Below are 27830 nucleotides of genomic sequence, written 5' to 3'. Positions count from 1 at the left end.
GCTTTGAAATAATCAGTTTTTATCTTCCGAAGCAGCACTCGGATGAATATTAAAGCTGCTTTTGTTCTCCTGAAAAGGGCTGCGCTTGCTCAGCAAGCGCTGGGGAGCCACTGGGGCCAGGCCAGGGGGCCCTTTCCCACACGGCCCCCACGGCTGCCAGAGGGGGGACGGGGAGCGCCCCGCGGGCCTCACACCGCCCCCGCGGTCCGCGGGCTGCCCCGGGCGTGCAGGATCAGCGCCCCCGGCTCAACATGGCGGCCCCAGGCGCCGCGCCCGCCCCGCCGCAGCGCCGCGGCGACCCCTACCGGCCGCGGCGCCCCCGGCAGCGCCGCGCTCCCTGCGGCGGCCGCAGAGCGGGACAGCGCATGCGCGGGACGGCTCCCCGCCCCTCGCGGTACGTGAAGAGGCGCGTGCGCAAGAGGGCGCCGCTGCGCTGCCCAGGGGCGGGGCCGGGCGGGTCAGGTGACGCGGGGCTCGCGCTGAGTGACGGGCGGCGGGACCGGGATCTCGGTTGGGAGCGGCGTCGGCGGCCTGGCGGGGCGAGAGGAGGACGGGGAGGAGGAGGAAGGGTCGCGGCCCCGGCCCCGGCCCCGGCGAGGCGCCATGGCGACCACCGTCACCACCCAGCGGGGCCCGGTGAGTGCTGTGGACGCGGCCCCGCCGCCGGGCCCGCTCAGGGGTATCTCCTGTTACCGCTCGCCGTGCTGGGCGGGTGAGGCCCGTCTTGGAGACCCAGATGGGCCCGCCCGGCCTCTGCCAGGGCCCCTGTGGGAGGGAGGCTCCGCGTCTCCCACCCTGCCGCAGCTCCGGTCGCGCTGGAGGCGGGAGAAGAAAAGCCCTCTCATCTTCTCTAGGCTGCCGGGGTGCGGGGGAGGGAAGTCTGCCTCGTCTCTCGGTTCCAAAGCCTGCGAAGAGGCTTTGGGGAAGGGGAGGGGAAAATCCCTCCTAACTGCGCGGAGTCCTTGAGGCGGCTGTCCTGCCCGTTCTTTGTCCAGAGGCCTTTCCAAGGAGGGAACGACTTACACTGAACCGGAGATAAACCGCTTTCCCTTGGAAGCAGAGCGTAGCTCCCTGTGCTCGCGGCTCGGCGGGGCACGGTCGGGCCGCTGTCCCTGGAGCTGCCGCCTGAAAGCTGGAACGACGCATCCAGTGTACGATGTAGGCGTGCGTGTTGGACGGGAGCTGAGCCGTCGTAAAACTAATTTACCAGCCTTCTGGGAGGTAGTGCTGACAGTTTATTGGGAATATGTTAGTGTCTGGTTTTGCCCAGGGTTAGTCGTACCTCACATCGGGGTGTCCTACATGTGTGGTGTTACAACATTAGCTTTCGGCAGATACGCTGTTCCTTTCTGTTCCTCCTCTCTGAAAGGATCTAGTAGTCATTGACAGTATGATACTGCTTTTGGTGAAACGAGGGTTTTTTAAAAAAACAATAAATTTGCACTGCTGTATTTTTTTATGTAGAAACAGCTACTCTTTTTTTTTTAATCTATGCAGTCTTGTAGAAAGAACAGCAAGGTGAATTACTGCTAGTCTTGAAAAATTGTATTGCTGTCAGTTATCTTATGACAGTAATATGATATGGTCATCAATTTTATTCATTAAAGTGCCTTATTTGTCTTTATCATAACTGCCTAGTCTTTCTTGAATGTTTTAAAGGAGCTACATCTCACCCTTAGAATGTTACTCCTCTAGATGTCTTGTTCTAGAATTTCCCAGGTACTCCTGTATAATCTCTTTGCAATCTTTTGTTTCCTAAACTTGATTGAAGCCTGACCAGTGGAAAGGCATATGATGATTTATCTCATGCAAGTTTAGGTTTCTGGGCCTCAGGTTTTGGGGTTTTTTTTTAATATGTTCCTAGTGTTGTTGTACATGCTTTTCTTCCTTACCCACTTTAGAGATTTGAATGTTTTCAAATGAATGAAATATGCAATTATGCATATTAAGCGGCCATTCACAGCTGGGGGTGTTGATATGGTACATGCCAGCCTTTCTTAATTCTCTCCAGGGAGGAAGATAGAATTCTACTTGTTTCCATATATGCAACTGCATTGCAAATAAATAGCCACTAAATGGTGCTAAAGGATTGGGAACCACTTTTTTCTGTATTGCTGGAGAGAACAGTTCAGTCTTTCTGTTTGAACAAGCAGTAAAATATTCAAGGTTGTTTCATGTGGGTAAGAAAATAAAGTGGGCTGTTGCCAGTCTTATACCTGCATTTTCTGGTTTGTGATGCTGCTTACTTGGCGCGCAGTTAAAAGTTCTGATTGCTATTTAGTTTTCCAGATGAAACAGAATTCATCCTGTCTGTTACTGTAAATACTCTGCTAGAACATAGATATCTCTGGCCCTTTTCAGGATGTTATGGTATTAGCATATTTTCACGTTTTGTAACCTGTTGTGAGCAAAACAGCTTTTTAAATCTAAACTGTAGCTGAATATGTAAGGGCTGCTAAGTAATATCTTTTACAAGTGAGAGTATTAATAAATAGTTTGACCAGGCTTTAGATTAAGACTGAGCCACCAAAACTTTGTGGTTCCTTAGCTAGTGAATCATACCCAAAATTACTCTCCATGGTTATCCACCATGCTGGCAAATATGTCAGGTCCTTCAAAATTACATCAAGCACCAACTGCATAGATTTCTGCTCCTAATTTTCCTAATAATCACTACTCTGATGAGTTTTTTCTTGAGACTCTTCAAAACTTTTTATGGGCCTTTGTCAAAAGTTCCTTTCCAGCTTTCTTGTAGGCTCCTTCAGGGACTGGGAGGTGTTCTGTGGTCTCCCCGGAGGCTTCACTTCTCCAGGCGTAGACACAGATGTCATATGGATACTCATTCTGTCTTTAATTTTTAACTCATATTTGTGTACCATAGTTCGTGCCATACTTTGCAGGTATTTTTAACCCTTCCTTTTTTCCTGTGAGATCTGCTCCATTTCAGTTCAACAATTGAGATCTCCTTTCTTTTTGTGTTGCACCTCAGAAGAGAACCTGGGTCTGTTTCTTAATGACTTGCTCACAGAGACCAGAAAGCTGCTACAAGGTGCATTCTAACTTTCTTCTATTCTAAGCAAATCCTCAGCCTGTCCTCACAAGTGCTTCAGCCCTTTTCATGGGCCTTCTTGGTGGGTCTTTGCTGGGCTCCCTGAAGTTCATCATTTTTTGTGTACTGTTGGGCCCCAAACCATCGCAGTGTTCCAGGTGTGGTCCAGCAGTTGTTTCCTTTCCTCAGCCCACTGGCTGGATTCTTGTTGATCCAGTGTAGTCCTCTGTTAGGATTCATTGCTGCAAGAGTCCTCTGCTCATCCATGTTTTGCTTGCCCTCCACCTCTGTAGAGATACAGGCAGTCCTGCCAGTTGTTCTCCAGTCTGTTCTGGTGCCAGGGATTTTTCTGGCCAAAGTACAGGTCTTTGTGCTTGTTGAAATTCATGAGATTCCTGCCAGTGAATTCTTCTGTCTCTCCGGTTGGTACTGCTGTCAATTATACCAGTCATTTCTCCCAAAATTTAATGTCATCCTCAAAACTGGTAAGGATACCTTCTGTCTTCGCCTTTGGTTACTGAGGAAAAATATTAGACACATAAGTTAGTTTCAGTACAGACCTCTGAACAGCTTTACTTTTAACCAACCTTCAGTGTCGTTAACCACTGAATTTCAGCTTCTGAGCTCAGTGCCTCAGCCAGCTTTTCATCCATGCAGTAGTCCACCCAATTCAGATTGTAATGATCCAGCTTTGATACCTTCTGCACTTTCCTTAGTCATGCATTCTTGTATTGGAGAAGGCAGATGGCTCATCAGCTTTTTATTCTTTTAAAGCCTTGGTAAAGACTGACTATTCCTAGTCCCCATTTGGTTTTTTTCCTTCATGTGTCAAGGAATGTCTTCCAGAAGCACTTGCTCCATTAATTTCTTAGTGACTGAGGTGAAGCTGACCTGCCTGTGGTTCCTCAGGTCATCCTTCTTGCCCTTTGGAAAGATGGGTATGAGATTTGTCTTTCTCCTGTTATAGGGGAGTTCCTCTAATCTCCATGACCTTTCAAAGGTGTTAGAGAGCAGCCTTGAACAAATATCAGCGCTTTCAGGACCTCTGGATGCTTCCTATCTGGTACCAATTTTTTCTTCAGGGTGCAAAACATAGAATAATAGTTCAAAATTCTGTCTCATTCAGTTTTTCTTTCTTAAAGACAGTAAAACTATTTAAAGGAGAATAGTAAGAACTTTTTTGAGTAGTTAGGTGTTTAAAGCTCTTTGATGTTTTGAAGAAGTTTCATGTTAGACTTCCTTGGTAATTGCTAGTGTGGAAACCTTAATTATGGTTCCCTGAGTGTCGGGGTAAATGTTTCTGTAACTTGGGGCATTTGTGGCTGTCCTTGGCTCTGTATCCCTTTCCCTCCTTTACACAGGTGCCAGAACTTGCAGGACCAGTGAGTTAAGCATTCTGACCACTTCCCTTCCATTCCCTTTACCCCCAACCCTCGTTTCACTTTCTTCTGATCAGGCCTCTACACTGACCCACTTTACAACTCTCTGGCACCATTTCATGTTGCATAAGAAACAGGAAGGTGAGACCGAGACAGCCCCATCCTCAGTTACATCAAATAGCTGTAGAACATCACACCACATTCAGTTTCAAGAAGCTGAGATGCAGTTTTTATACCTGCAGTACTCTGCTTTGAAGATCCACAAAACTACCTCTTAGGTGGTTGTAGCAGATGGGAAGGGCAATATTATTCTGTTTATAGATAATCCATATTTTTGATAAGCAATGCTGTCAATAAAGTTTATTAGGAAGTGATTATAAGACAGTCTTATTTTTTAATGACTGCCTGGTCAACATTTGTCTTCTGAATTGTGTCTGTCCTATCCCTGTCCTGTTCCTAAATGGAATTAACGTTTTGTTCCGCAGCTAGTGACAGAACACGCTTGAATGTCACATTCTTTCTGAAGTGCTCTTATAGTAGAGGGAAGTGCGTTTGTTTCAAAGTGGTTGTGGAGTAGGATCAGTGATACAAGCTTGTCGTATATGTTCTCCTTGCTGTTAAAATAAAGACTGTGGTTGAATTCTGGTTACATAACTTTGTATTTTTAATTCAGGTTGGGAGGTGGCAATTATGTGCCTGCTTTTGAATGTTTTGAGGAAGATGTAAATTGACCTGTTTTCTTTGCAGATAAAAAGATTGAATGATACTGATTTGTCTCCATCAATGTGGAATCAGCTGATAATTGGCTTAAGAACATACTGAGTAGTGTATTTCCTTCAATAAGCACCTCTCCTAGATATTTTACAGGCTATATCACCAGGACTTGTGAACCAAATATTAGTCAGAGCTGAACGCAGAAGATGAGTGTGTCCTGTTACTCACTCTTCCCTTTTGGAGGGGTTTACCACTCAGATCTTTTGAGAACTTAGTAAATACTGGATGGTTTTAGCTTCTATGTATGTCAGTTTTGTAGTTCTAGGATAAGAATGTGGCTTTGTGTGAGGTAACTGAATAACCTAGAATCAGCTTAGCTGCGTAAGAAAACTTTGGTCTCCTTTATGGACTTCTTCCCCTTTGGACTTCAGTACAGAGACTAGTTTGTTTATTTATTTTGGAGCAGATATTGGCTAATTGATATGAAATAAAATTTAAAAAGCGAAAGCTGTTATTAGACTTCTGTTGTGATTGGCTTAAGTTTTCCAATATCCATGTGAAGATGGTGGAGACAAAAGAGGCTATCCTGTTTTCTGGGAGTTTGACAGAGGGAGCTTGCATAATATGGAAATGGGATTTCAGGGGTGCAGCCATCAGTTCTGACTTTGGGAAATGTTTATGATATCTATTCCTAGAGATGCTAATAATACCAGATTTTAAACTCTCTGGAGGACCAGGGTTGGAGGGGGACCTGCTGTGTTGTAAATGCCATTTCCTTGCTAATTCTGGGGCCATTTCAAATCTTGCCTAAATGGATTATGTTTTATTTTAAAATGATGCATATTCCAGTGAGAAGGCTATTACAACACCATGTCTCATTGCCAGCCAAACTTAAATAAGCTTTCTTTTATTATTAACTTCTAGCTTAGTTTTCTCCCTCTCTGCCCCTGTTTTTTCTTCCCACTTCTTAAAACTTCAGCTTCTTAGGTTTTTAATTGTAAAATTTTAAGGTGCGTGTAAGCAAAACTAATTCCCTTTTTATTCTGCTTCCCAATAGCCCAGCAGCAGGCATTCAGTGCTTCCTCCTGAACTTTTCAGATAAACTTCCTTTCTGGCATGTGACACCTACTGTTGCTAGGATCCTGAAGCTCTCAGATAATCATACAAAATAGTCATACATGTGATTTGGCAAGAGCTGCAATTTCTGTCTCCAAGATGCAATCTTGACATGCAAATGCTGTCTAATCTTGAAAAGCTATGTCCTTAAGGCCTGTTAACATCTTAAATTATGTTCTGTAGGCATGCATCTGCCAGATACATGATTGAGTAATCTTGCTTGGGATTACAACATGAGAAATTGCATTGTCTTTTGTCTTGATGAGGTAGACAGTTCTGTATTAAATACATAAACCACTCTATAGACAGCAGAACTGGGGTACATTAACATAACAGAACAAAGCATTCTGGGGGAAGCTTTTCAGTCACCGTAAGCTGGAATGGAACCTAGGACTTATCCCACCATAGGGCTCCTTTCGTTCCTTGTCCAGCGGGCCCACCAGCCTCCACAGAAATCCTGGTTTACAGTCTGTCTTGAGGGTGACTGTGGAAGTGACCTTTCAGATGAAAATGCTGCGCTGTGTCTTGGCACAGGAATGATTGGATACAGCGTGGGTGATGAATAAGTGAAAGAGCTGGATGCCATCAGATACCATACGTGAATGTGATTTAAAACTTAGTGGTTCTGACTTTTGTATGGACTACTTAAATGTTTAGTTGCAGAGCAGCTTTGGCTCTCTGTCGTACTTCTTTTCAGAGGCTTATGTTGGAAATAAGTGTTTTGAAAAGGAGAACATTTGCTACATGAGTTGGCGATTTTGTCATTTAATTAGTTCTTTGTTCATGCTGTCAAAACAAGACTAAATTCTCCTTAATTTGTTACACTTTGATTTATAGTCATCTCTTTCTCATTATTAAAGTTTAAAGTTTTTTTTTTTTTTTCCTCTCTTTCTTTTTTAAGGTATTTGTTGGTGAGCTGCCTCAAGATTTTCTTCGCATTACCCCAACCCAGCAGCAACAGCAAATCCAGCTGGATGCCCAGGCAGCTCAGCAGCTACAGTATGGAGGAGCAATGGGTACAGTAGGAAGACTCAGCATAACCGTAGTACAGGTATAAATGATGCCATCTTTGTACAATTAAGTAATTTTAAATAATTAATGTAAAATTTTTAATTGGTGGACACAAAAAGATTCTATGTTGGAATTTGAATTGCTAAATTACTTGTAAAAGGGGAGTAAGTAATTCTTAAAGATTTTATAGCTTCATTTTCCTGTACATCAGCATTTTGTCCAGTTTCATGTTTCATCACTGCCTGGTGCAGCGATTTCCTGTAAACCTTGCTATTGTAGCACATAATCAAATAAACTTGTGGGGTTTTTTGCAGTGAACAGGTTTCTTTGAAAACTTCTATTCGGGGGCTTCCTGTAGTTCCTGTACTTAATATTGGAAGACATTAGTAATTCTGAGAATATTATAGGGAATTGCAGTTCCCTTATGTATTTTTCCACATCCTTCTCCTCAAAGCTGTTCTCCAGCCAGTTGGTCCAAAGTCCTATTGTCATATATATTGTTTTTCCTTTGTTGAACTTCGAGATTCCTGCCTGCACACTTCTCTTAGCCTGTCAGGGTCCTTCTGAATGGTAGTACAACAGACCGGAGATAGTCTTCTCTACCTATTTAGGAATTGGTGCAGGAATGCTATGGAATCTTGGCTGCCTATTGAGATGTAGCATTCTGGATAGGAGACTTGCCATGGTATAGTTAACCAACAGAAAATGAAAATCTGGTTGAAGTGTTCTGTATTTAAATATGTGTTGATAAAGCATATCAAACAGCATCCCTTAATTCTGTTACTAATAAACTGATGGAAGATCGGAAAAAGTTTCTGAGAAGATAATTTGTTGCTTTTTTTTCATGCAGATATATTGGGGTGGTGGTGAATTTGTCTAAGCACAGCTGATTATCGCCTTTCTTTTGGTGAAGTTTTTGATAAACTGTCTAATCCCACAATTCCAGAGTATAGTGACTGCTTAATTTGGATGCCTGCTTTCTTACTTTTAAGTCCACATTTGCAAGAAACAGTTTGAGACCTTTCTCACCAGCTCTATGTATGAATTGATGAACCTGCATGTTCCCTGAAGGAGAAAAGGGCTTTCCAAGCCTGAGGTGCAGCCTTTGTGATAAATGTTACACAGTGCACTGCTTCAACTGTTGGGAATTCTGTAAACATCCTGTAGGTGAGAAATGCCCTGGGGCACCATAGTTTGTCATTTGTCTTACTATAATAAGAGCTATGGGCTGCTTACAGGTCAAAGGAACAGCACATCCAAAAAGCCCAACTTCTGCATGAGCACAGCTGTGTAGCAATGTTCAGTGTCATGTTCAGGACTGTCATCACCTTATTTTGTTCTAGTCTTCTGATGTTATAGCAAAAGTATGTTGGGTCTCTTCTGATTCTATACAAGCATGTGTTTTTATAGTAGTGTTAGGACTTAAGTTGTCCCCTGAATTAACTACTAGTAAATGCACAGGCTGAAATAAGTGGTTAATCACTTAGAAACATACCATCTACTATTACTAGTTTACCTCAATTGAATTGCTTTTGCAGGTTATGCTTTTGGATTGTGTGATATTCTTGAAGGTACTGCACTTCTGTATTTCATCCTTTGAAAGAACTTAAGTGAAAGAGGACAGTCTACCTATGACATTATACTTGTGATTGTATGTTGGGGATCAGATACCCAGGGAAAAATTGAACTTGTTACAGTGTTCTTGTAATCATGTATCTTGTGCTTTGGTATGAAGTAATTTATTTTAACTACAGCGAAGATGTGTATTTTCTACAATAAACGGGTTAAAAAGATGTTCCGTTTTCAAGGTCTCCCAGACATTTAACGATATTACTGGTTTATGTTTTAATGCTGTTTTTCTTTATTTTTTTTCCTCTTTCCTCTCTGTCACAGAATTTAATCTAGTCGTTTGTTCAATATTTGGTTCTTACTGTGAACTAATAGTAATTAACTTCTCAAATTAATGTCAATATTATGCACTTCCTGGGTTTCTTTTCTTTTCAGGCCAAACTGGCAAAGAATTACGGAATGACGCGCATGGATCCGTATTGTCGAATACGGCTGGGATACGCTGTGTACGAAACTCCAACAGCACATAATGGAGCCAAGAACCCCCGCTGGAACAAAGTTATTCAGTGCACTGTTCCACCGGGTGTGGACTCCTTTTATCTAGAGATATTTGATGAGGTTAGAACTGCTCTATATTTTTTCTACCCCTCCCCATCTGTTTGGACTGAGGTTTAGGTGAAACCTTGCAAAAAAGGATTGAGTTAGCACAGGCAGTTCCTTAGCCATGTTCTCTGGGAGATGACAAAAATTTTTCAGAATTCCAAAAGCAGCAATGCATAAAGCTGTATTCTTCTCCAAGAATGTCAGAACTGTTACTTGTCCTTTGATAGCTGATAAAGGGGCATTAGCAGGCTTGCCTTCAAAGAAAGAGAAGCAAAAGATATCTGAGTGCTATTTAAGCTCCTCTTGGCTATCAAAATGTCCTGTAGCCTTATATCCTTCACTGTCCCTATTAAAAATAGCCTGTTGTACAATGCTGTTTTACTTGAAAATTCTTCAGTGCTGTTCTAACCTAGGAAGAACTTGGAAGCTTTCCCAAGCTTGGAATTCCTGAGAATAAAACTGTCAAATACAGACTATGTGTAGTCCCTAGGATTTATTAGGCAAAACTAAGAGGCTACAGCCTAGGCTAAAGTTATGGTTTGCTTTTTTTTTTTTCTGCCTCTCTCGCTGTGTGTAGTAAAGCATGACAGTACAGCAGCTGTGTGGTCATTACACAAGTGAGGCTTTTGGATGCTGCTTTGTGGGCTTAGTTAATTGGTTCAAGTGTCTGTTTCATTGCTGTAACAGGGGGGCAGATCAGTAGTTCTATCTGCTGGAGTTCACAGCCTATCATAGTAAACAGAAGCTGTTTACGTTCATGTAATGGCCTCTGATATGATGTCATGAGATTCACACAGCCGATGATGATGATAGGATGCTGTATTTCTAGAGCATTCTGCTTCAGGTTTTCAATTTCTTGTTATTAAATATCTGCAGTCAATCTATAGTCCCACTTAGTGTCCTTCATCCTTGTTGGAAAGCAGATGGCCAAAATATTTATTGACACTTCAGTAGTTTAAAAGGGAATAAAATTAACAAAGTTTAATAGCATAAAACTGAAGTGTTAGTCAAGGATAATTTTAAGTTTGAGTTTTTTTCCAGGACACTTAATTTGGTAATATTTTTCAAATTATATTTCAGAGAGCCTTTTCAATGGATGACCGCATTGCTTGGACACACATTACAATTCCTGAGTCTCTGAAACAAGGAAATGTGGAGGATGAATGGTATAGCTTGAGTGGAAGGCAAGGTGATGACAAGGAAGGAATGATTAATCTGGTTATGTCATACACGGTAAGCCGAGTTTGGGATGGGAAGGGAGAAAAGGTTCTTAAGTAGTGGGAGGGAGATATTTTAGACTGAAGTAGATCTGTTGTACCATACTGGGTGTTTGTGTGTATTGACATTTAAAATAATTATACCTAACTTTGGGAATAGCAGTCAAAAATACTTGTAAAGGCAATAAATACTTTGTGGTGAGGTGGAAAATGGGTATTTATCTTGTTTTGCATTACAAAAATTCAGCTTATTCCTGTTGTTGAGGTACACACTGAGAGCAGGTAGTGGGTGTGCAGCTGCAGTGGGAGCTGCAGGTTGTGCCCTGGCTGGGGAACATGGTGGGAGCCCCAGGAAAGGGACCATGACCTATTGCTGACCCTTTGCACCACAAAGGGCAGAGGGACCTGTGGCACAGGCCAGGTGACCGGGGACTTGGACACAGCAGGAGCCAAGGACTCAGCAGGGAGACCCCAGACTGTCTAGGTGCAGGGACTGTGAGGGTATAAAAGCCCAGGGATTCCTTTGTTGAGGATCCGTCCCTAAAGGCACCAGCTCGAGCTGTTTCTGCATTACTGCACCATGATTAAATTGTTTTAAGGATCCAGACATCTGAGACTCTGCCGTGGGAAACCCAGGGTTGGGCTAGTAAGGAAACCCTGTCTGACTGTGTGAGTGTGGGGTGTGCAGGGAACCAAGAGGGGCACCTGTGGGGCACTGGAGCCACCCACTGCAAAGGGGTCTTGGTCTCAGTAGTTACAGACTGGAGCGGCTGCAAGAGTGGCTCCTGGATGGTCAGACAGGAAAGTTTCCTTAACACTGTGCTACTACACGTATAAAAAAGAAATCCTCAGCCAAATGGTCCATTGTCATTCCTAATTTGATAATAATAATTTTTAAAAAGCTTTGTGGACTCTAATCTTTAAAAATTCATGTCAGTTTAAAAGCAAAGTAACATAAACTCTTCTCTGTCTTAAGTGTTTCTTGGGCAGTTTGAGTGCTCTTTCAAATGACATCTGTGGCGGGAGCACACGTGCTGCCTGTGCCGCTGCGGTGTGGACCAACGCTCGCCGGTGCTGCCCAGTCACGCTGCGTGTGGCCCCGCCACAGACATTGTTTTTCATTTCCATTCTTGTTCATTTGGTGCTACTGGTCATGAACTGCAGACTTATGCTGGTTTGTTTAGCAGCTCCTGGAGTGTTCTCATCTGTCACCTTTGTTTCAAGTAGCTGTTGACCAACGTGTAGCACGTGCAGGCCTGAATGCTTCCTACTGCACTTGTACATCATCAGAAGTTCCAAGCTGCTGTTGAGTGAACAGATGTTCCCTGCTGTTTAAAATTCACATTCTGCCCCAGATCTGAACAGTTGTTCCACTACCCCAGGGAGAAAAGAGTTTATAATTAACCTTGAAAACTGTCACTCTCTGGATGTACTGTACATAATAGTCAATATTTTCAAGGATCAAACTGAACTGAAATATGACTGAAGTTATTGTGGTAGGAAAAGGGAATGGAGTTAATTTGATATTTTGTTTAAAGCACTGGTTTACTTGAAGAAATAATTTATTTAAACTAAAATTTGCTTTGAGGAGCAGTGTACTGCTTTTAGAAGTGAAAAATAAGAATAAAATTCAGATTTTGTCTAATATTTAATTTATGGTGAGTATGTTGTATATTCATTTCACAGGACTAAGGCATGAAAGATGATTAAACCTGTATTTTAAAATAATTCACTTCAATAACAACACTTCACTCTTGCGAAAGGCTAGTTAGACATGTTGTGTTTTTATTGATTCACAGGCAAATTAATTGTCATTTGAAAGATGGTAGTTCAGTTAGTTTGCCAGGGATTTTGTTTACTATAGATTAGCACTCAGCATAGTCATATTGTACTACTGAACATGGATTTGCAATGTAATGACTTGTTTGCAAACATTTTTAATTCCTGGCATTTTTTTGCTGTTTCCTGAGTTGTTCTAATCTGTGCTTTTTCTGTCAAGTCTTTGCCAGCTGCCATGATGATGCAGCCCCAGCCAGTGGTTCTGATGCCCACTGTATATCAGCAAGGAGTTGGATATGTGCCTATAGCAGGTATGTTTTCTCTCCTTGAAGACTTTAAAACTTCCAGATGAAGGGTTTTGCAGAAATAAATACCAAATTACTCCTCTTTTTGCAGAATGTAAAGGAAGCTTTAAATGATTTTTCCTTAACCACTTTTTCCATGACATATTTTTATGAGAAGAGGGAACAAATTAAGTGCAGGTCTGTCTTCAGTCTTGCACCCTGGAGCTACATGAGTTTTAATAAATGGATTAAAATGTCTATCAAGTTGTGAAGGCTTCTCTTTCTGAATATTTATTTTAGACTTTGATCACGTCCCTGAATTGCTGTCGAGCAGGCTGCACTCTTAATGTGTGCTTACTTAAATGGTGGCAAGTCGAGTGTGAAGCTCTTTGCACTTGAGAAAGTGCCCCAAATGAATTGTGCTGTTGGACCTGCAGCTTCCATAGCCCATAACAGGATTAATTTTTCTGTGGTCTTTGAAGATGCTTTGTTGGAAAGAAACGTGCTACACAGCATGTGAAGTATTCACAGCTCAGTGAATTAAAAATGTTAGGGAGCTCTGAGATAGCTCTTTTTGATGTGTTTACATAACTACAGCAGCTGTTGTCAGTGCTTTTTAGTTGGTTCAAAGAGAGATTTGACTTGTAGAGAAAGATGTGTTAACTTAGGTTTTGTAATTTTTCTGTCAGAGATGAAAATTTTAAAGTATGTAAATAAGCTTGAATTTGTCCTACTTGGGGAACTGATAAATCAATTTCAGTTGAGTTTGTTTCACATACAGCTCCCAGTTTGTTGTATGGATATTTATTCAGTAATAGGTGTACTTTTTAGGGAAAATAAGAGATAAATTTGCATATTTTTAACTTCTTTGTGTGCAAGTGTATGAATGAAAGAGTGTGTGGGACATAATTGCAGTGCTAAGGGATGACACAACAGATACATATATTTTCTTTTTCTTTTGTAAGACTAGGAGATGATTGAATTTAAAATGACTAGGGAAGGATTGAATTTAAAATTCCACTCACTGTAAAAACAAACCTCATCAACAGAAGACTGGATATGTAACTTAGAAATCATACCTCCTGTTTCATTTTTACAGAGTTAAGTTACTGCAAAATACGGAAAAGTTGGGCTGCATGCTGTATTCCCTAATGAAAACATGCGGTTTGCTTCATTTAAAGTGCTTTTTTAATCTCTGTAGCTATCTCTGTAGCTGACTTTGCTAGTGAAGTGCTTTGAACTGGAGTGTACATTCCAAAGGGTGATTCTATTGTGGTAAACCAGACCTTCTGTAGTGAACTTCAGACACAGTCATCTTGTGTATAGTTAAAAGATCTAATAGAAAGTGCTAGCAAATTTCTTTTATAAGAATAAATCAAAATGAGAATATTCATATTACAAAATTTCTGTGCCAGAGTATAAACAGAAGAAATGAAGCGAAGATTAGTTTAATGTAGAATTGAAACTAGACATAGCACTGAACAGATAAAACTGATAGAAGACCTTCAAACGTACTGTTCAAGTACTGGATGTTCGGATCTTGATGCTCTGTAAATTACTTGACAGTATTTTCTACGTGGACAAGTGAAGAAATAAGGGATAATTTGCAAGTGATAGTAATGTCTGACATTTTAGCATCTAAGAATCTGGGGTCTATATGGTGGAGCATTACCCTTGTACCAAGGTCCAGCATGGTTGTTTTAATTGCTGCTATAATACTATTCTGTATTAAAAATTCCTCCTGCACCTGTAACTTGTATTTTTAAAGCATTGCAAAGTTCCACCCCTGGATTTGAACTCTTCTTTTGCTCTGGGAAAGCTCAGGTGTACTTGCCTTGCTCCATAAATGCCAAACTTTTTACAAGCTACCTTTGACCTACATTTGGTATTTTTTAGTCTTTTTAAGTATTATTGTGCTTTGTGTTTGCCGTTCTAGAATTTCTGTGGACATCATGAAAATTTCCCAAAGCACTGTGAGTTCTAAAGCTTTGACTTACTCACTAATCAATGACCCACTCATAATAATTAGATGGATGTTAAGGTTTGGAGTTGCAAAGTCACTTGGCTGCAGAATATTTTTACTGTTGCATACATTTAATGGCTTAATAAAAGTATTTTCAAATTATAAAAGGAAATAATAGTGCATCTTGGAAGACATCTTGGAGTTCTTCGAAATACTTTCTGTATACTGAACTAGTCTGGATAGTCTGAATCTGTCTGGATTGTGTAAACTCTTTCAGAAAGGTGCATGCAAGATGCTGGCCTTCCCTGCACAACTGAACTGTTTTTGTCTTCTGGGCCTACTCTGTTTGCACATTTCCTTTGTAACACTGTACAGCGTTTGCTCTCTTCCTTTTGAGACTTCAAGAAGGGTAATGGTTGAACATCAGTATGCTCCTGCTTTGCCTTGTATTTTTAGTTCAGGTTTTCTACCTGTGCAGCTAAATTAATGTAGTGAGTAAACATATTTTGCTTTTCCTTCTGAAGAGTGGAAGAGCATCATTGAATAGTTTATTATATTTGAAATGGAGGAGATTCTGCTGTAGAAGACTGTCAGAATCAAAGCCTTATCTATGATGGAAATAGAGTGGGTGAACTAAAATGCTTATCCGGACAGTTCAACAGTTATTTGTTAACTGTCCAAAATAACTGTGCTTTAAAGAGAAATGGTTGAGTCAAATTTAGATGTGTAAAAAATGTCAAGCTGTTTTTCTGTAACAGAAAACTTCTGTTCAAAACTAACCTTCTAATTAACTAGCCTTCTAGTTAATGCTGAAGCAGCTAATTCACACTCTCTCATACAAGCTGAGGTAAACAATAGAAGCAAGCAGTTAGTCACTGTGGTAAGCAAATGAACACAAGTAATGCTCATTTCCTCACATTTGATAGTAGATGGAGCTGTGTTAAGAACAGAGGTGGCTGCGGAATATTCTTGCACCATGGTAATTAATTGCAAAAAATTTTTAATTGAAAACTTCTGATGACAGCACTAGTTGCTACAACCTATAGCTGCTGTAGTTGATATATCTGTGGATTGGGTATGCAAAAATTAGAACTTTTGAACCCTGCTGTTCTTCTAGGAGCTGAGTTTATCTACCACCTCTTCCTGTTTCTTTTTCTAAAGATTACTTAATTTAAACTGTATAATATTGTGATATACTGGTGTTTGCAGTATCTTCTTGTAGTGAACAGTACCAGAGATAGTGAGCTTAAAAAATGTTAGTTCAATAAGCTTATATTTCTTATAAGCTAAATGTTAATGGGATAAATAGGAAACTTGTTTTTATTCATTTTATAAACTCCCATGTTGAAAGAATGTTAAAAACCTGCGTGTTTCAGGGTCCTGTCAGAGTCGAGAATATCACTTTTCATTGAGGCAGGGTTATGTGTGTATGTGCGTTGTTCCTTCTGATGTCCTTAATGAGAATCATAGGTTAGCTTGTGATGTTACTGGTATTTGTTCAGAAAAGCATGGATGTATGTTGTCCTTTGTGGTCTATAAAATATAATCCTTGCTGCAAACACCTGGTGGCTTACTTACTTTGGCAGCATTTCCTCTGATTGTTACTTCTGCATAAACAAAACATTTAGGAAACTTGTTCAGGGTGCTGAAACAAATTAGTTAAGAGACTGGATCCTAGCAGGATTTAGTTTTTTAATATTAGGTAGTATAAGTTTTGCCCAACTACCTCAGTTTATCCAACTTTCACCTTTGGAAGGTAAATAATTAATATCCTTTAAAAAATAGATTAATATTTCTTTCCCATGTCTTATTCCTTTCCCCTTGTCCCTTCATTTTCACCTGTCTTTAGGGCTTGAGTACTTTGCTCTGGGTAAGTTTCCAAGCTCTTTTCTCACTCCCATCCTCATTGAATCAAGAGTCTTTGCATGAACTCACCTAACTGCTTTATTTGTTACAGCAGGCTGTATCACAAGGTATTGCCACTTGGTTGTCACAGTAGAACAATTTAATGCATCTTCTGGAAATTATTAGAGCCTTTCTAACCTGTTGGAAAGTCTTTAAAGGCATCTGCTCAGCTTCAAGCTATAATAGTTAAACTGATTGCTAATAACAGTGTTGATGGCTATAATATGGTGTTATAATATTCATCTGAAGCTGTTGTATGTCAGTGAGCAATACTAGGTGATAGTATTGGTTTTCTAGAAGAGAAACATTATTCTTGCAGTTGTTCTGCTACTGCAAGATTAGTGGAGGAGCGGGTAATGTCGTGGCTTTGTGTAAACTTGAAAAACTTTGCAGTGACACTAAGACAACCTGCCAATTGCCTTAGTCTTAATTTCCTTAATTATTCTTCAAATAAGCTTTCTTTTTAAAAGGTAACGCTTTTTTCATCAGTGCATATTTTTCATGCACTTCTGTTTTACATCCATGTCAAGCTAAGTACCTGACTAGAACTCTAAAGGTAAATTATGTACAGGAAATCAATTTTCCTTCATTTTAGACTTCCTTTACTGTGACACTTTTGATTTTGAATTGTGCAAAAATGCTGTGACACTGCTATCTTTGATAGAAGCATTGGTCTTCAATCAAATGCATTCAGAAAATTCTAGAATGACTTCTTGTGAGATACGATGTCATTTCTTGATGCCCTGAATTTCAGAAAGATGCTGCAGGTAAAACTGTTGTGGTCGTTGCAACATGTTTTGCTTATTCAGAGCAGTGGAATTTTAGCATTTTTCTGATATTTCATACACTTAATTTTTCTAGTAGTTTGCAAAAAAATGAGATGGCATGCCTGTTTTAGTACTGAGTTTTTTCCTGAAGCAAATATCATTAAGAGCTATTGTGTTTTTTAGAAAAGGGTTACCAATTTCTTCATTTAAATGAAAGAATTCATGCTGAGAAGGTTCCTGAGTTTACTCTGAAAGAGTCTATGGATGGGACAGAATGATAGTGAGTTAAGAAATTCAACATAGGGCACTTGACTGAAAAAGTAAATAAAATTACAAGTGTGTAATGCCTTGTATGCAGTTGGAAAAAGTTTACCCTGTTAATTCTGCTTTGATGCTTTCATTGCTGCTTGTAGCAATTGACTTGCTATTGTTTCATGTATTGGAATGTCACTGCTTATGCTAGCATGTTTGCCATTGCCATTTCACTGAATTGGAAAACAGTGCTCCATTCTTCTGATTTATAACACGTACCTAATATCTGAGCGTAATACAGGAATCCACAATTCTACTAGTAGTGGATTCTTACATTGTTTAGTTCCACTTTTTACCTGTCAGGGATACGAAGTTTTTTAGCTTAAAGCAGCTTTTTACTGAACATTGATAATTTTGAAGCTTATTATAATTTTCTCTAATGACTGCATATGTGTGTCTATTTGCTAAATTTCAGTGCATAATTCTTGAAGTTCATGCTTAAGTCTTACTTACTGTTTTGTAAATCAGAAATTATGGATGCTTTCAGCCTGAGTGCGGAAAAACCCAAAGTACTCTTAAATTGGTATTTGTATAACTTGAATGTTGAGTTTCATGAAAAGTAAGCATATATCATGGAGGTATTCATTAGAAATCTGTGATACTAACTTCCATTTGTATACAGTCTAGTTGTAGACAGCATAAACTAAAACTGTAAGAGTTGAGAAAATGGGTTTTGAAAATCCTTGGTGAGAAACAATATAGTCAAGAAATTTCTTGTCTTAAATTGATTATTTATATTGGAAATGCTTTTTGAGTACTGCCTGTGCAGATGTCTGGCTTCATAATTATTTTTGATGAAAGCAGTAAGGAAAACAATGTTCTAGGCTTGATTTTATTTTGGCACTGATAAGACACTGAAACCTTATTGGTAAGATGAAGGATGCTGTGGTACTTGAGAAAAGAGCCTCATGTTTAATTTGCATTAATACTTAAAACTGACCTCCTATAGGGACAGTTCATACACTGTTTAGGCTGATTGTTGGATAATCTTAGGGTGTTGATGACTTAGTAAAAAATATTGGGAAGTTTATGTTAGAAGTAAAATGTAACTTCTGTTGCTCTGTTCTTTCAGGTACTTTGCAACTTTGGTTTTTTTGAGGCCACACATCTTCTTATGCCCCTTTTAAATGCCTAGATTGTTTGTAGGCAGTGTGAGGAATGAGTTGAGGCTTGCTGAAACTCTAGAAGAGGCAGTCCAAAATACTGCTGGGTTATTGGGTGAAGTGTATTTGCTGGGTTGGTGAGGACTGCCCAGTGGTTTGCCTCCAGGATGCACACATGGTCTGATTGGCCGTGTGTTCAAACACACAGTGCCAGGCAGAACTCCAGGGACCATGGTCCAAAGGCCATAAAAAGCTGTAGAGCCAAGGTTTAGGGTGTTGCAGAAAAGGTGACAGATACCTGTGGTAGAGGTGGGCTGAAGATGGCTGGGTGGAAACATGGTTCCAGTGTGCAGGTAACAAATTTATGAGATTGTGACTCAGTATGAACCTTTTTGAGATGCAACCTGTGTGTTAGACTTAAAGCTTCTAGGTTCCTTTTTTTTTTCTTCTAATAAAACTTAAGATGATTAAAAGGGGAATTTTAAAATCAAAATTGGAGAACAGATAAATATGGAGGTGTTTACAAGTCAGTTATGAATCCCTTCAGATAGGACAGGAGGCCAAGTTGAGGAAAGAAATAGAAAAGAGTACATCAGGTAAAATCCTGGGTGCAGTGCATGCAGTCAAACTATATTCAATTACAGTACCTTGTCAGCCAGAGTTGATGTTTAGCTCATCCAGCCTTGAATGCGAATTGTAATACAGCATTTTTATGCTGGCAGAAAAAACAAGTCACTGGGATGCTAAAACATTTGTTCAAATTAAAGTGAGTATAGACATTTCTGACTAAATAGTTAGAGTGAAGAAAATCTTGAAGAGACAAGGTAAGTATTGAAACTGCTCTTTGCTCTTTTTTTTTTAGATGTTAGGTCTGAACAGATAACATAATTGCAATATTTTCAATCACATAAGTACTTCAGTCGTCATGCTAAGAAAGATGAGGCTGCAAAGAGGCACTCTTGAAAATGGTATTTGGTTATACATATGTGTTGTTGTTAAGATTTTTGAGCAGTTAGAATTCAGTAGAAGAGAAGCAGCTTCTGATCTACTCCGGAATAATATATGAAAGCTGGTTCTCAAAGAGTCTTATTTTGAAGATATATAATGGTGATGATGCAAATAGTTCATCCTTTGATTAACTTACAGAGAAGTAATTAAGGTCATAGATAGAAAGCAAACAGGTGAACTGAACAGAGTGTGTAAAAGGAGTGTGTAAAAGGAGTTAGATGCTCAAAGAAAATGTATGCCAAAGAAAATGTATGCCAGAGAATTGTAAGAATTGTGAACTAAAACAGTGAAGTAGATTTCTGCCAAAAATTGGTAGGTCTCCCACATATGGGGATGTGAAAGTGTTAAATTATATATCAAATCTAAACTGGTAATGAGGTTGAGTAACAAGGCTTTTGAAGAACAAATGCGTAAAAAGTTGAGAACTATTTATTTTAAAGAAGCAGAAAACCTAGAATCACTTGTGTAATTAAATAATAATATAAGTATGTAAGGTTGTTCAAGAACACCCAGCTGGAATGTGAGACTACAACAGGTGAAGGAAGTCTTGCTTTCAGAGGAGTGGAGGATAGCAAAGTGAAGTTTCTTCTGAAATCATTTCTGAAGTAACCATTTTGTCTATTGTATAGAATGATTAAAACCCAGGAAGACTAGAATGAACTGCTTTAAACCAAACATGTAACTAGCTAAACTTTAGGAGGAAGTGACATGGTTGTGTAGGAAAAGCCTGTATGTTAAAATTTGTAGGTATTTGAGTATGTAAGAAAGAATGGTGTGATCTGTGTATATCACCTCAATTGCATTTGGAAAATGTTATTTGCTAAGCATTCTTTCTATCATATGATATTCTCATACAATAAAGGTAATCTTATTGTTTAATAGCTATTTTGAAAAGCTGATGAACAAATAAAAATAGGTGATTATTCATCTAATGAAAGGAGTTGAATCTGATGCACCTCCTTTGGTGAGGTGCATCAGATTTCTTTAAAAAGTAAGTGAGGGAAGGGGACTAAGACAATTTGTCAAAACAAAAGCTCTTAGCAGTTTTCTAAGTCTCTCTGACTGCTGCAGGTTGCAGAAGGATCTCATTGTAATAAAAGGCAAATAAAATTATGTATTAAGTCTGGTGTTAAAGTATGTATAAAGAATAATCTTAACTAATACATATTTGGTGATAATTTCTCAATTTAGCCATTACTTTGCATGAAGGTCTTTGAATTATTGTAGACTACTCTATAAAAATACCAGGTGAGTAGTCTTTGAAACAATGCATAAAAGAACCGATACTGTAACTTGTTTCTGTCTAGCTGCAGGCAGTTTCCTTGCCCTACCTTAGAAATTCTACAGGAGAACTGAAGAAGCTAATACATAGAGGAGTGGGACTAAGATAATCAAAGATCTGAAACTACATAGAGAAGAAGTGAAATACACAATTTTCAGAAGTGATAACAAAAGACTATAGATACGTACTATATCTGTTTTCAGTTTTATACTAAGCAAAAGGTAGTGTCTTCAGCAATGGTTCTCTGCTTAATGATAACAGTTATTTCGTGGTGAAAAGGGGATTTTGTCTAGTAATTTCTTTTAACAGGAATAGGAAAACTCATTTTCGAAAACTCTGTAAACTGCCAGCGTATTATTTTACATGAATATACGAGAAGTTAATGAAAAATGACAGGTCAGATGAACTTTGTCCTTTGGAAGAGAGATGAGCAAAGCAGTGTACGCTCCTATAGGTGTTGCTCTTTTGCCACAGTGCCTTTGCAGGCTGGATGGAACTTCAGCCAGGAAAAACATCTGCTAAAAATTGCTTATTTGTGTGGTCCAGTCTCCTAGTGGACCAAAGTACTTTGCTTTCCTTTGAATGTGCTGGAGATTGCATTCATTGTCTTTCTAAATATCAGCTATGTATATTGCTGATGTAAAACCTTTTTTTTTCATCACAACATAAATACATTGGGAACTAAAATAAGAGATGGGGAAAACCAACCATACCTTTCTGTAATGAGCTTAGTGTTTGGTTAGTGAATTTGTGTGAACCTGTTTATGCAAGTTGTACCTGATTTTGAACAGTACCTGTTGCCATACTGTAATTTTTAACTTCTGGAATATAACCTTGGGGAGGCAACCTGTTCCAGAAAAACGTTTTCCAATTGCAACAGTGTAGGTATAATCTCTGCAATCTTTTTCGTCCTCTGGAGCACATGTTACAATAAACAAATGCTGATGTTGGTGGGTTGGGACAAGTCATGAGCTACATTCGTCTTCAAAATCACTGGGGTTTTTTGTTGTGGGTTTGTTTGTTTTTTCTTTTCCCCCCTACTCATGTATGTTTTGTGGCTTTTCTTCTTCTGTTTTTAACCTATAGGGATGCCTGCAGTCTGTAATCCAGGCATGGTACCAGTGGCAATACCACCTCCTGCGGTCAACCCTCAGCACCTGTGTAATGAAGAGGACCTGAAATCTATCCAGGACATGTTTCCCAACATGGACAGGGAAGTAATCCGCTCAGTGCTAGAAGCTCAGAGGGGGAACAAGGATGCAGCTATCAACTCCTTACTTCAGATGGCTGAAGAGTCATAGATGCCCACTTCCTGTGTAGTCCCCGTCCTTGATGCCACTTATTTTTACTTGCCAAGCCAGGGATTTAGCTAGAGGAAGAATTTCCCAACAGCTTTCTGTTAGTGCATCGTGTGTGACAGATTATATCTCTTTTCTCCTTGGATGTTTGGATCTTCTTCTTTCTTTCTCTGTCTGTACATACTCAGTTTAGCTTATGTCCTACAATAGAGCAGTGAAGCATCTTTACTATCAGCTGTGCCCTGTGTGGCTGTATTCTGATGGGGTGGGGAATAATGCCGCTTTGTTTCTTTCTCTCCCCCTTTTCATAAACTTGCTCTTACAAAGTAACTCTATGCAGTACAGGATTTACTCATGTTTGTTAGATGGGGAAAAAAATCTTTCCGTGGAAGATTTGCTCTTTAAACACAACTGATCTGTTAAAAGTATTTAGGTTTCAGCAAGCAGCCTATTTTTGCCAGAAATTAAAGGAGAAACCCTTTCTTATCCTGTGGTGTTTAGTTATTACTGTGATATATTCACACCTTTTAGATGGAAGATGTTTAATTCAATAAGCTAAATTTCTTAGGTTCTGCTGTTGGTATTTGTAATGGGCATCTTCTATTCAATCTAGTCATTGGGCACCAAAGCAATATATCTTCTGGTGTGCATTTGGGGCTTTGTCCTCCCACATAGTGTTGTTATGTATCTGTAAAATCTTAGGAGGTAACTTTTAACTCATACAGTATGTATTGCTGTAGCAGAGAGCAGGACTAAGCCCTAATGTACTCCCACAGTTAATTGCACTCTAACTACGACTTCTGCATTCCCATGGCTATTTCAAAGGATAAGTGCAGAAGGAAAGATACTTATACCTGGAAAATTATTGAAGCCGTAAAGAATTATTTAAGATGTTATCTTACATTAAAAAAGCAAAAATCTACGATCTGGTTATAAGGCTTCTTTCTTAATACCTGTGTTTCAGCAAAGTTATTGCTTTACATTAGTGGGAAAATGATTGTATTTTTCCTGTAATAAGAAATAAGCATGAAAAGTAGCTTCAGGGTCTTAGAATGGCATTATGAATTGCTCAGTGACTTGTTAGACTACAGCTGCTGTAGTCAATTTATTATTATTTGATGCAGATGGAAATAAAATTCTTTGTGAGAGACAATTTAACGTATCTGAGTTACAGTCTGATCCTCAGAGGAGGTGTTTGTATTTATTATTAGTGTAATTTTTTCAAATAAGAGTTGATTTTGGAGCTGCAGAATCATACAGTATGCACCAGTTACACCTGTTGGATGAATTTCTGCGGTGTCTGTTTTTGTAAAGTAATGCACTTTAAATAGTATGCACCAATTTATTTTTCCAGTGATGTGCAATGTTGCTGTTTTGTCTCTTTAATGTTTGATTTCAAATACTTTCTACAATAGCCATAGACCTTTATATTTTCAAGAGTTGAAATGAATGTACACTTGAAATCTAGGCTCTTGAGTGATTCATGAGAACATTAAAGCCAGGTTTGGAATAGGGAGTAATGACCCATATTCTCTTCTTCTCCGTACTTTATTTCATGTCCTATGCTTAAAATATTTTCTTAATTATCTGATGGAAAGCTGATTTTACTTCCCCCCTTCCCCCCAAACTACATTCAAGTAGCCTTTAGATAGCACTGGCAGTAGAGCATGAATATTTTTTTTTATCATTAAAAGTAATTCTGAAACTTTTAAAATACAGCACCAAAAATCATCCCAGTTTCTGACCTTTTAAAGCTGTCTTTCATAATGTACAGTTTTATGTTTTGTTATGAATCCCTTAGCATCTTAAATTTCCCATTGAAAGCATAAGTGTCTTTAAACATCCTCCAACTGGATTTTGAATGATGAAATTCAAGGCTATAATTTCTGTGTGCTGTAGTTGTAGAACTGCCACACTTTTATTTTCTAAAATTAAATGGGTATTCTTCAAGAAACTGGTCTTGCCCCTTCCCTACAGTCATTGTAAATTTTGTGAATGAATAGGTGTAGAGGCATTAGGTCTTCATAGCACAGTGTTTTGTGACACCATGACCCAAAAGGATGAATGTGGGTAAGGATTTAATGCTTAGATACCTCCAGGAAGAGTCCTGTGCTCTAACTTTTACAAGACAGCATGAATTGCTAGGGATGGACAATTCAGGGAAAATGTACATATTTAAATTTTTATATTAAAACGGTGGGATTCATAATACAGCTTTTCGTAAAAGCAAGTGGTCATGGTTCATCTTAATGGCTGGCAAATTGTACTGCATCCTATTACAACTCCATTTCAAGCACAGAACAAAACCACCTTACAGTCCTAACTGCCAGGAGGGGTAAGTGCAAAAGTTAAGCTAGCCAGGTTTATTCATAAACTGGGCTCTGGCCCTCTGAGGGAGACTCCTGTTCTTAGATATATTTTTGGTGTGTATTTTTTTCCTAGGCAAATGTTACGCAAAACAGGGTACACGTATGTGTTGAAAATTGGATGTGGGAGCAATATAGCCAGTAGATGTATTTCATTATCTTACACTATACTTAAATATTGCTCTGTGGATTTGTCTTTATTTAATTAAGCATTAGAAATGAAACTGTTACATCAAGATGTACTACTTTCTCTTGTTAAAAAGAACAAAATCATAAGCCTGCTCAGCTTTTCAGCATACGTATCCAATTTCCAGTTAAGCTGTTTTTTGTTAGGTTTGAATTGGAGAGAGATGAAGAAAGGCAGGGAGTGTTTACTGACTTCAGGGTCTGTGAAATTAAGATGTTGTAACTGAAAGTCTGTTTCTTTCTTTAAAACAAACAAATCGTCAGTCATGATTGTAGCTTTTGAGGAAATGCTAATGGGGTGCGTTTGATGCTGCTCCTCTGCTCAACAGCTTCCAGCAGCTTGGAGCCAAAGCCAGCTGTATAAGACAGGCATCTGCTAACAGTTAGTGCTCTCAGTATAGTGTGAGTCCTGCCGAGAGCCTCAACTTGCTAAAGGTAGGAACATTTTTTGTCTAGCTAGATCCTTGCAACTTCTCTACTGCTCTTTGCATCTGCTGATGGTACTGAATGGGTTTTTTTCCCCCCTTATAAACGTTATGCCTGTTTGGTTGATATGTAATACCGTACAGAGGATGTTTTTTGCTGTAATTATTCTGAAGACATTGTTTCTCTGTATTGGGGTCCAGTGTCCAAATATGTTTCTTGCACTCTAAAGTACATTAACTTTTTCATTCTAATTTAATAAATGTATCATCTGAATGAAAGTGTATTATGTCTCTGTTGGAGAGCACCACAATGCGAGTCTTTGTCTATAGACCAATCTGGAATTCACATTATCAGTTACTGTCTTTTTTTCAGTGTTGAACATTGGTTGGCCAGTTACACTTAATGTGACTGTCTGGTGGGAATAGTAACAGTAAATGCTCAAAAGTACTTTGAGAATTCCTCTACAGGTAGGTGCCTCTTTCTGACTCTTCTAGGGGCTACTTTCTCACGGAAATATTCCGGTGTTGCCGGTCTGGAGGACAGAAGGAGGCAGTAGTGACACTGCATTGTTTGAAGGACAGCAGCACTGGAGGGAGGAGGGAAGAACAGTGTGTGGGTATGGAAGGAATGCTGCAGTGTGAAGGATTGAGGACTCTGGATGAGAGTGGTGTCCAAGTGAAGAGTTACGAAATAGACCTTGTGTGCTATTCCAGTTACAGAAAGAGCTGCCTTTATCTGCTAATATATTATAAATGAATTTGAAAGATTTGGTTTGCATAGCCATCTCTTTCTACTACTGTGGTGGCAAAGCTATCTGGGGCCCTCTTTCTCACTTAACAGCATTACCATGCTCAGTGATAATTGTGATCGTTAACCAACTGCTAGTCTGAAGTACTACTGTCTTACCAAGCTAACATTTTGGGGTTTGCTATCCATTCATAGTGTGGGGTTTTTTTCTAATCAAGAGTTAATTATTTTTAACAAGTGGTAGTTGAGAAGAATCTTTCGCAGCTGAATTTTCTTTATTTCCTTAATGTATTGAGTACCTACTATGAAATAAAACTGTTCAAATAGTGCTTTTTTTCTAGCCCTTGAGTATCAGTTTCTATCCCAATTTGTCTTCAAAGGTTACAGTTTGCTTTCACATTTCTCCATTTTGCTGTGAGAGATAGGAAGAGCGAGAATAAGTTTACTTTAAATGAAGGTAGATGTTCTTGTGGCTGCTGAAGCATCTGTTCAGTATTTTGTATTTTTATTACCTTTTTCATTTCAGAATTAGTGTTGATGTGTGGGGGTGTAAAGAGAAGTCAGTGTATTTTGTATTATTAAAACATTTCAGAACATCAGTGTGAGCAGGGTCTCTAGGAGAAATACAAATACGTTTTTTCTTAGAATAAAAAGGAAAAATGAAAACCTGTATTAGCAATCTTCTCTGTAGTTTTGAGTTGTAGCCTACTGAAGACTTGAGCTTTCTCTTCTAGATCCTCAGGAAGCTTAGTCAGAAACCCAAGTTAATCTGTTTTCATGCAGCAGTATATTTTAGAAGTATTTTCTTTACTATCTTACCAAAAAGCATAATTGATTTTGTAAGAACAAACAGACTATACTTAGGTTGTACCATAACTTTTGAAGGAAAATTTGCATATAAACTGGAAAAGTGAATTTATGGAAAGCAAGTAGATTGAAAATTATCTTAGCTACATTAGTGTTTCCATGGGTGGGAGAACTATGAAAGTATTACTCTTTGAAGTATTCAAAGAGTTCACTTAAAACATGTTTTTAAAACATTTCAGCGTACTAGATAAAAATGGACAACTTTTATAAATTTAATATATTTATCATTGAAAGAGAATGAAGGATGATTCAATTTATTTTAAAATTATCTCCAATTATGAAACAACCCCAGTGAGTGAAAAAGTACATTTTCTATGTCTCTGCTGTCAGTGTTTCTTTATGGATTTTCAGGAACTTAAAACTCACAGGACAATGTTTTTCTGCCTTAAATTTGTAACCTCTGTAGTAGTCATCAGCTGAATGTGGAGTATTCAGGTTGATTTGAAATGCTTAATGCTATTTTTAAAATTGTTCTCTTAAGTAGTTGTAAAAGAGTACGTAATGGGGGGAATGGTGCCAAATCCCTGCCTGGTACAGCCGGGACACTGCTCTGTGACTACCTCACATTCCCGGGTGCCCTTGTGTAACAGGTACAAGGCTCTGCGAGTGGAAACCAAACCTTGAGGACAGTGGTTCATCTGTGTTGGAACTCACCAAGGTTAAGTTCCCTTCTGCACTCTGTCTAAACTGCTTCCAGAAAGCAAGCAAGCAGGAGGAGGTACTGGCATAGGAGACCCTCCAGTGAGGGGAACAGAAGTCCAAGTTCCTGGCAAGGCCCACTTCTTAGGGAAGTCTTCTGCTTCCCTGAGGCCTGGGTTAGAGATGTGATGAGGAAACTTTCAGATCTCATACAGCCCTTAGATTATTACCCATTATTGC

General features: G+C 39.2%; 1 protein-coding gene across 3 annotated transcripts; it reads left to right on the top strand.

Moving 5' to 3' along the window:
* The first annotated feature begins 381 nt into the window (after positions 1-381).
* Positions 382-26413, top strand: TOLLIP (toll interacting protein). 3 transcript variants are annotated; one of them, XM_032113536.1, is made up of 7 exons: positions 382-636; positions 7160-7309; positions 9274-9456; positions 10522-10674; positions 12658-12748; positions 16534-16554; positions 22148-26413. In XM_032113536.1, exons 1-7 carry the CDS (start codon positions 604-606, stop codon positions 22360-22362), a joined length of 846 nt encoding a protein of 281 aa, XP_031969427.1. In that variant the 5' UTR covers positions 382-603; the 3' UTR covers positions 22363-26413. The 3 variants fall into 3 exon arrangements, with proteins under 3 accessions (XP_031969427.1, XP_031969428.1, XP_031969430.1); XM_032113539.1 differs by lacking the exon at positions 382-636 and adding an exon at positions 1202-1221; XM_032113537.1 differs by lacking the exon at positions 16534-16554 and having other exon boundaries at positions 22148-25615.
* Positions 26414-27830: the final 1417 nt, after the last annotated feature.

This window comes from Corvus moneduloides, chromosome 6 (assembly GCF_009650955.1).
Source record: "Corvus moneduloides isolate bCorMon1 chromosome 6, bCorMon1.pri, whole genome shotgun sequence".
In the NCBI taxonomy this organism is placed as follows: Eukaryota; Metazoa; Chordata; class Aves; order Passeriformes; family Corvidae; genus Corvus; species Corvus moneduloides.
Note: the sequence above shows the minus strand (reverse complement) of the source record. Positions and strands in the feature narration are given on the sequence as shown.

Bases quoted from the DNA above. Each gene is read 5' to 3' on its own strand.
- TOLLIP (XM_032113536.1), top strand. From the start codon at position 604: ATGGCGACCACCGTCACCACCCAGCGGGGCCCG. The intron at 12,749-16,533 runs GTATGTTTTCTC...ACCTGTCTTTAG, and splicing joins TGGATATGTGCCTATAGCAG to GGCTTGAGTACTTTGCTCTG. The intron at 16,555-22,147 runs GTAAGTTTCCAA...TTTAACCTATAG, and splicing joins GCTTGAGTACTTTGCTCTGG to GGATGCCTGCAGTCTGTAAT.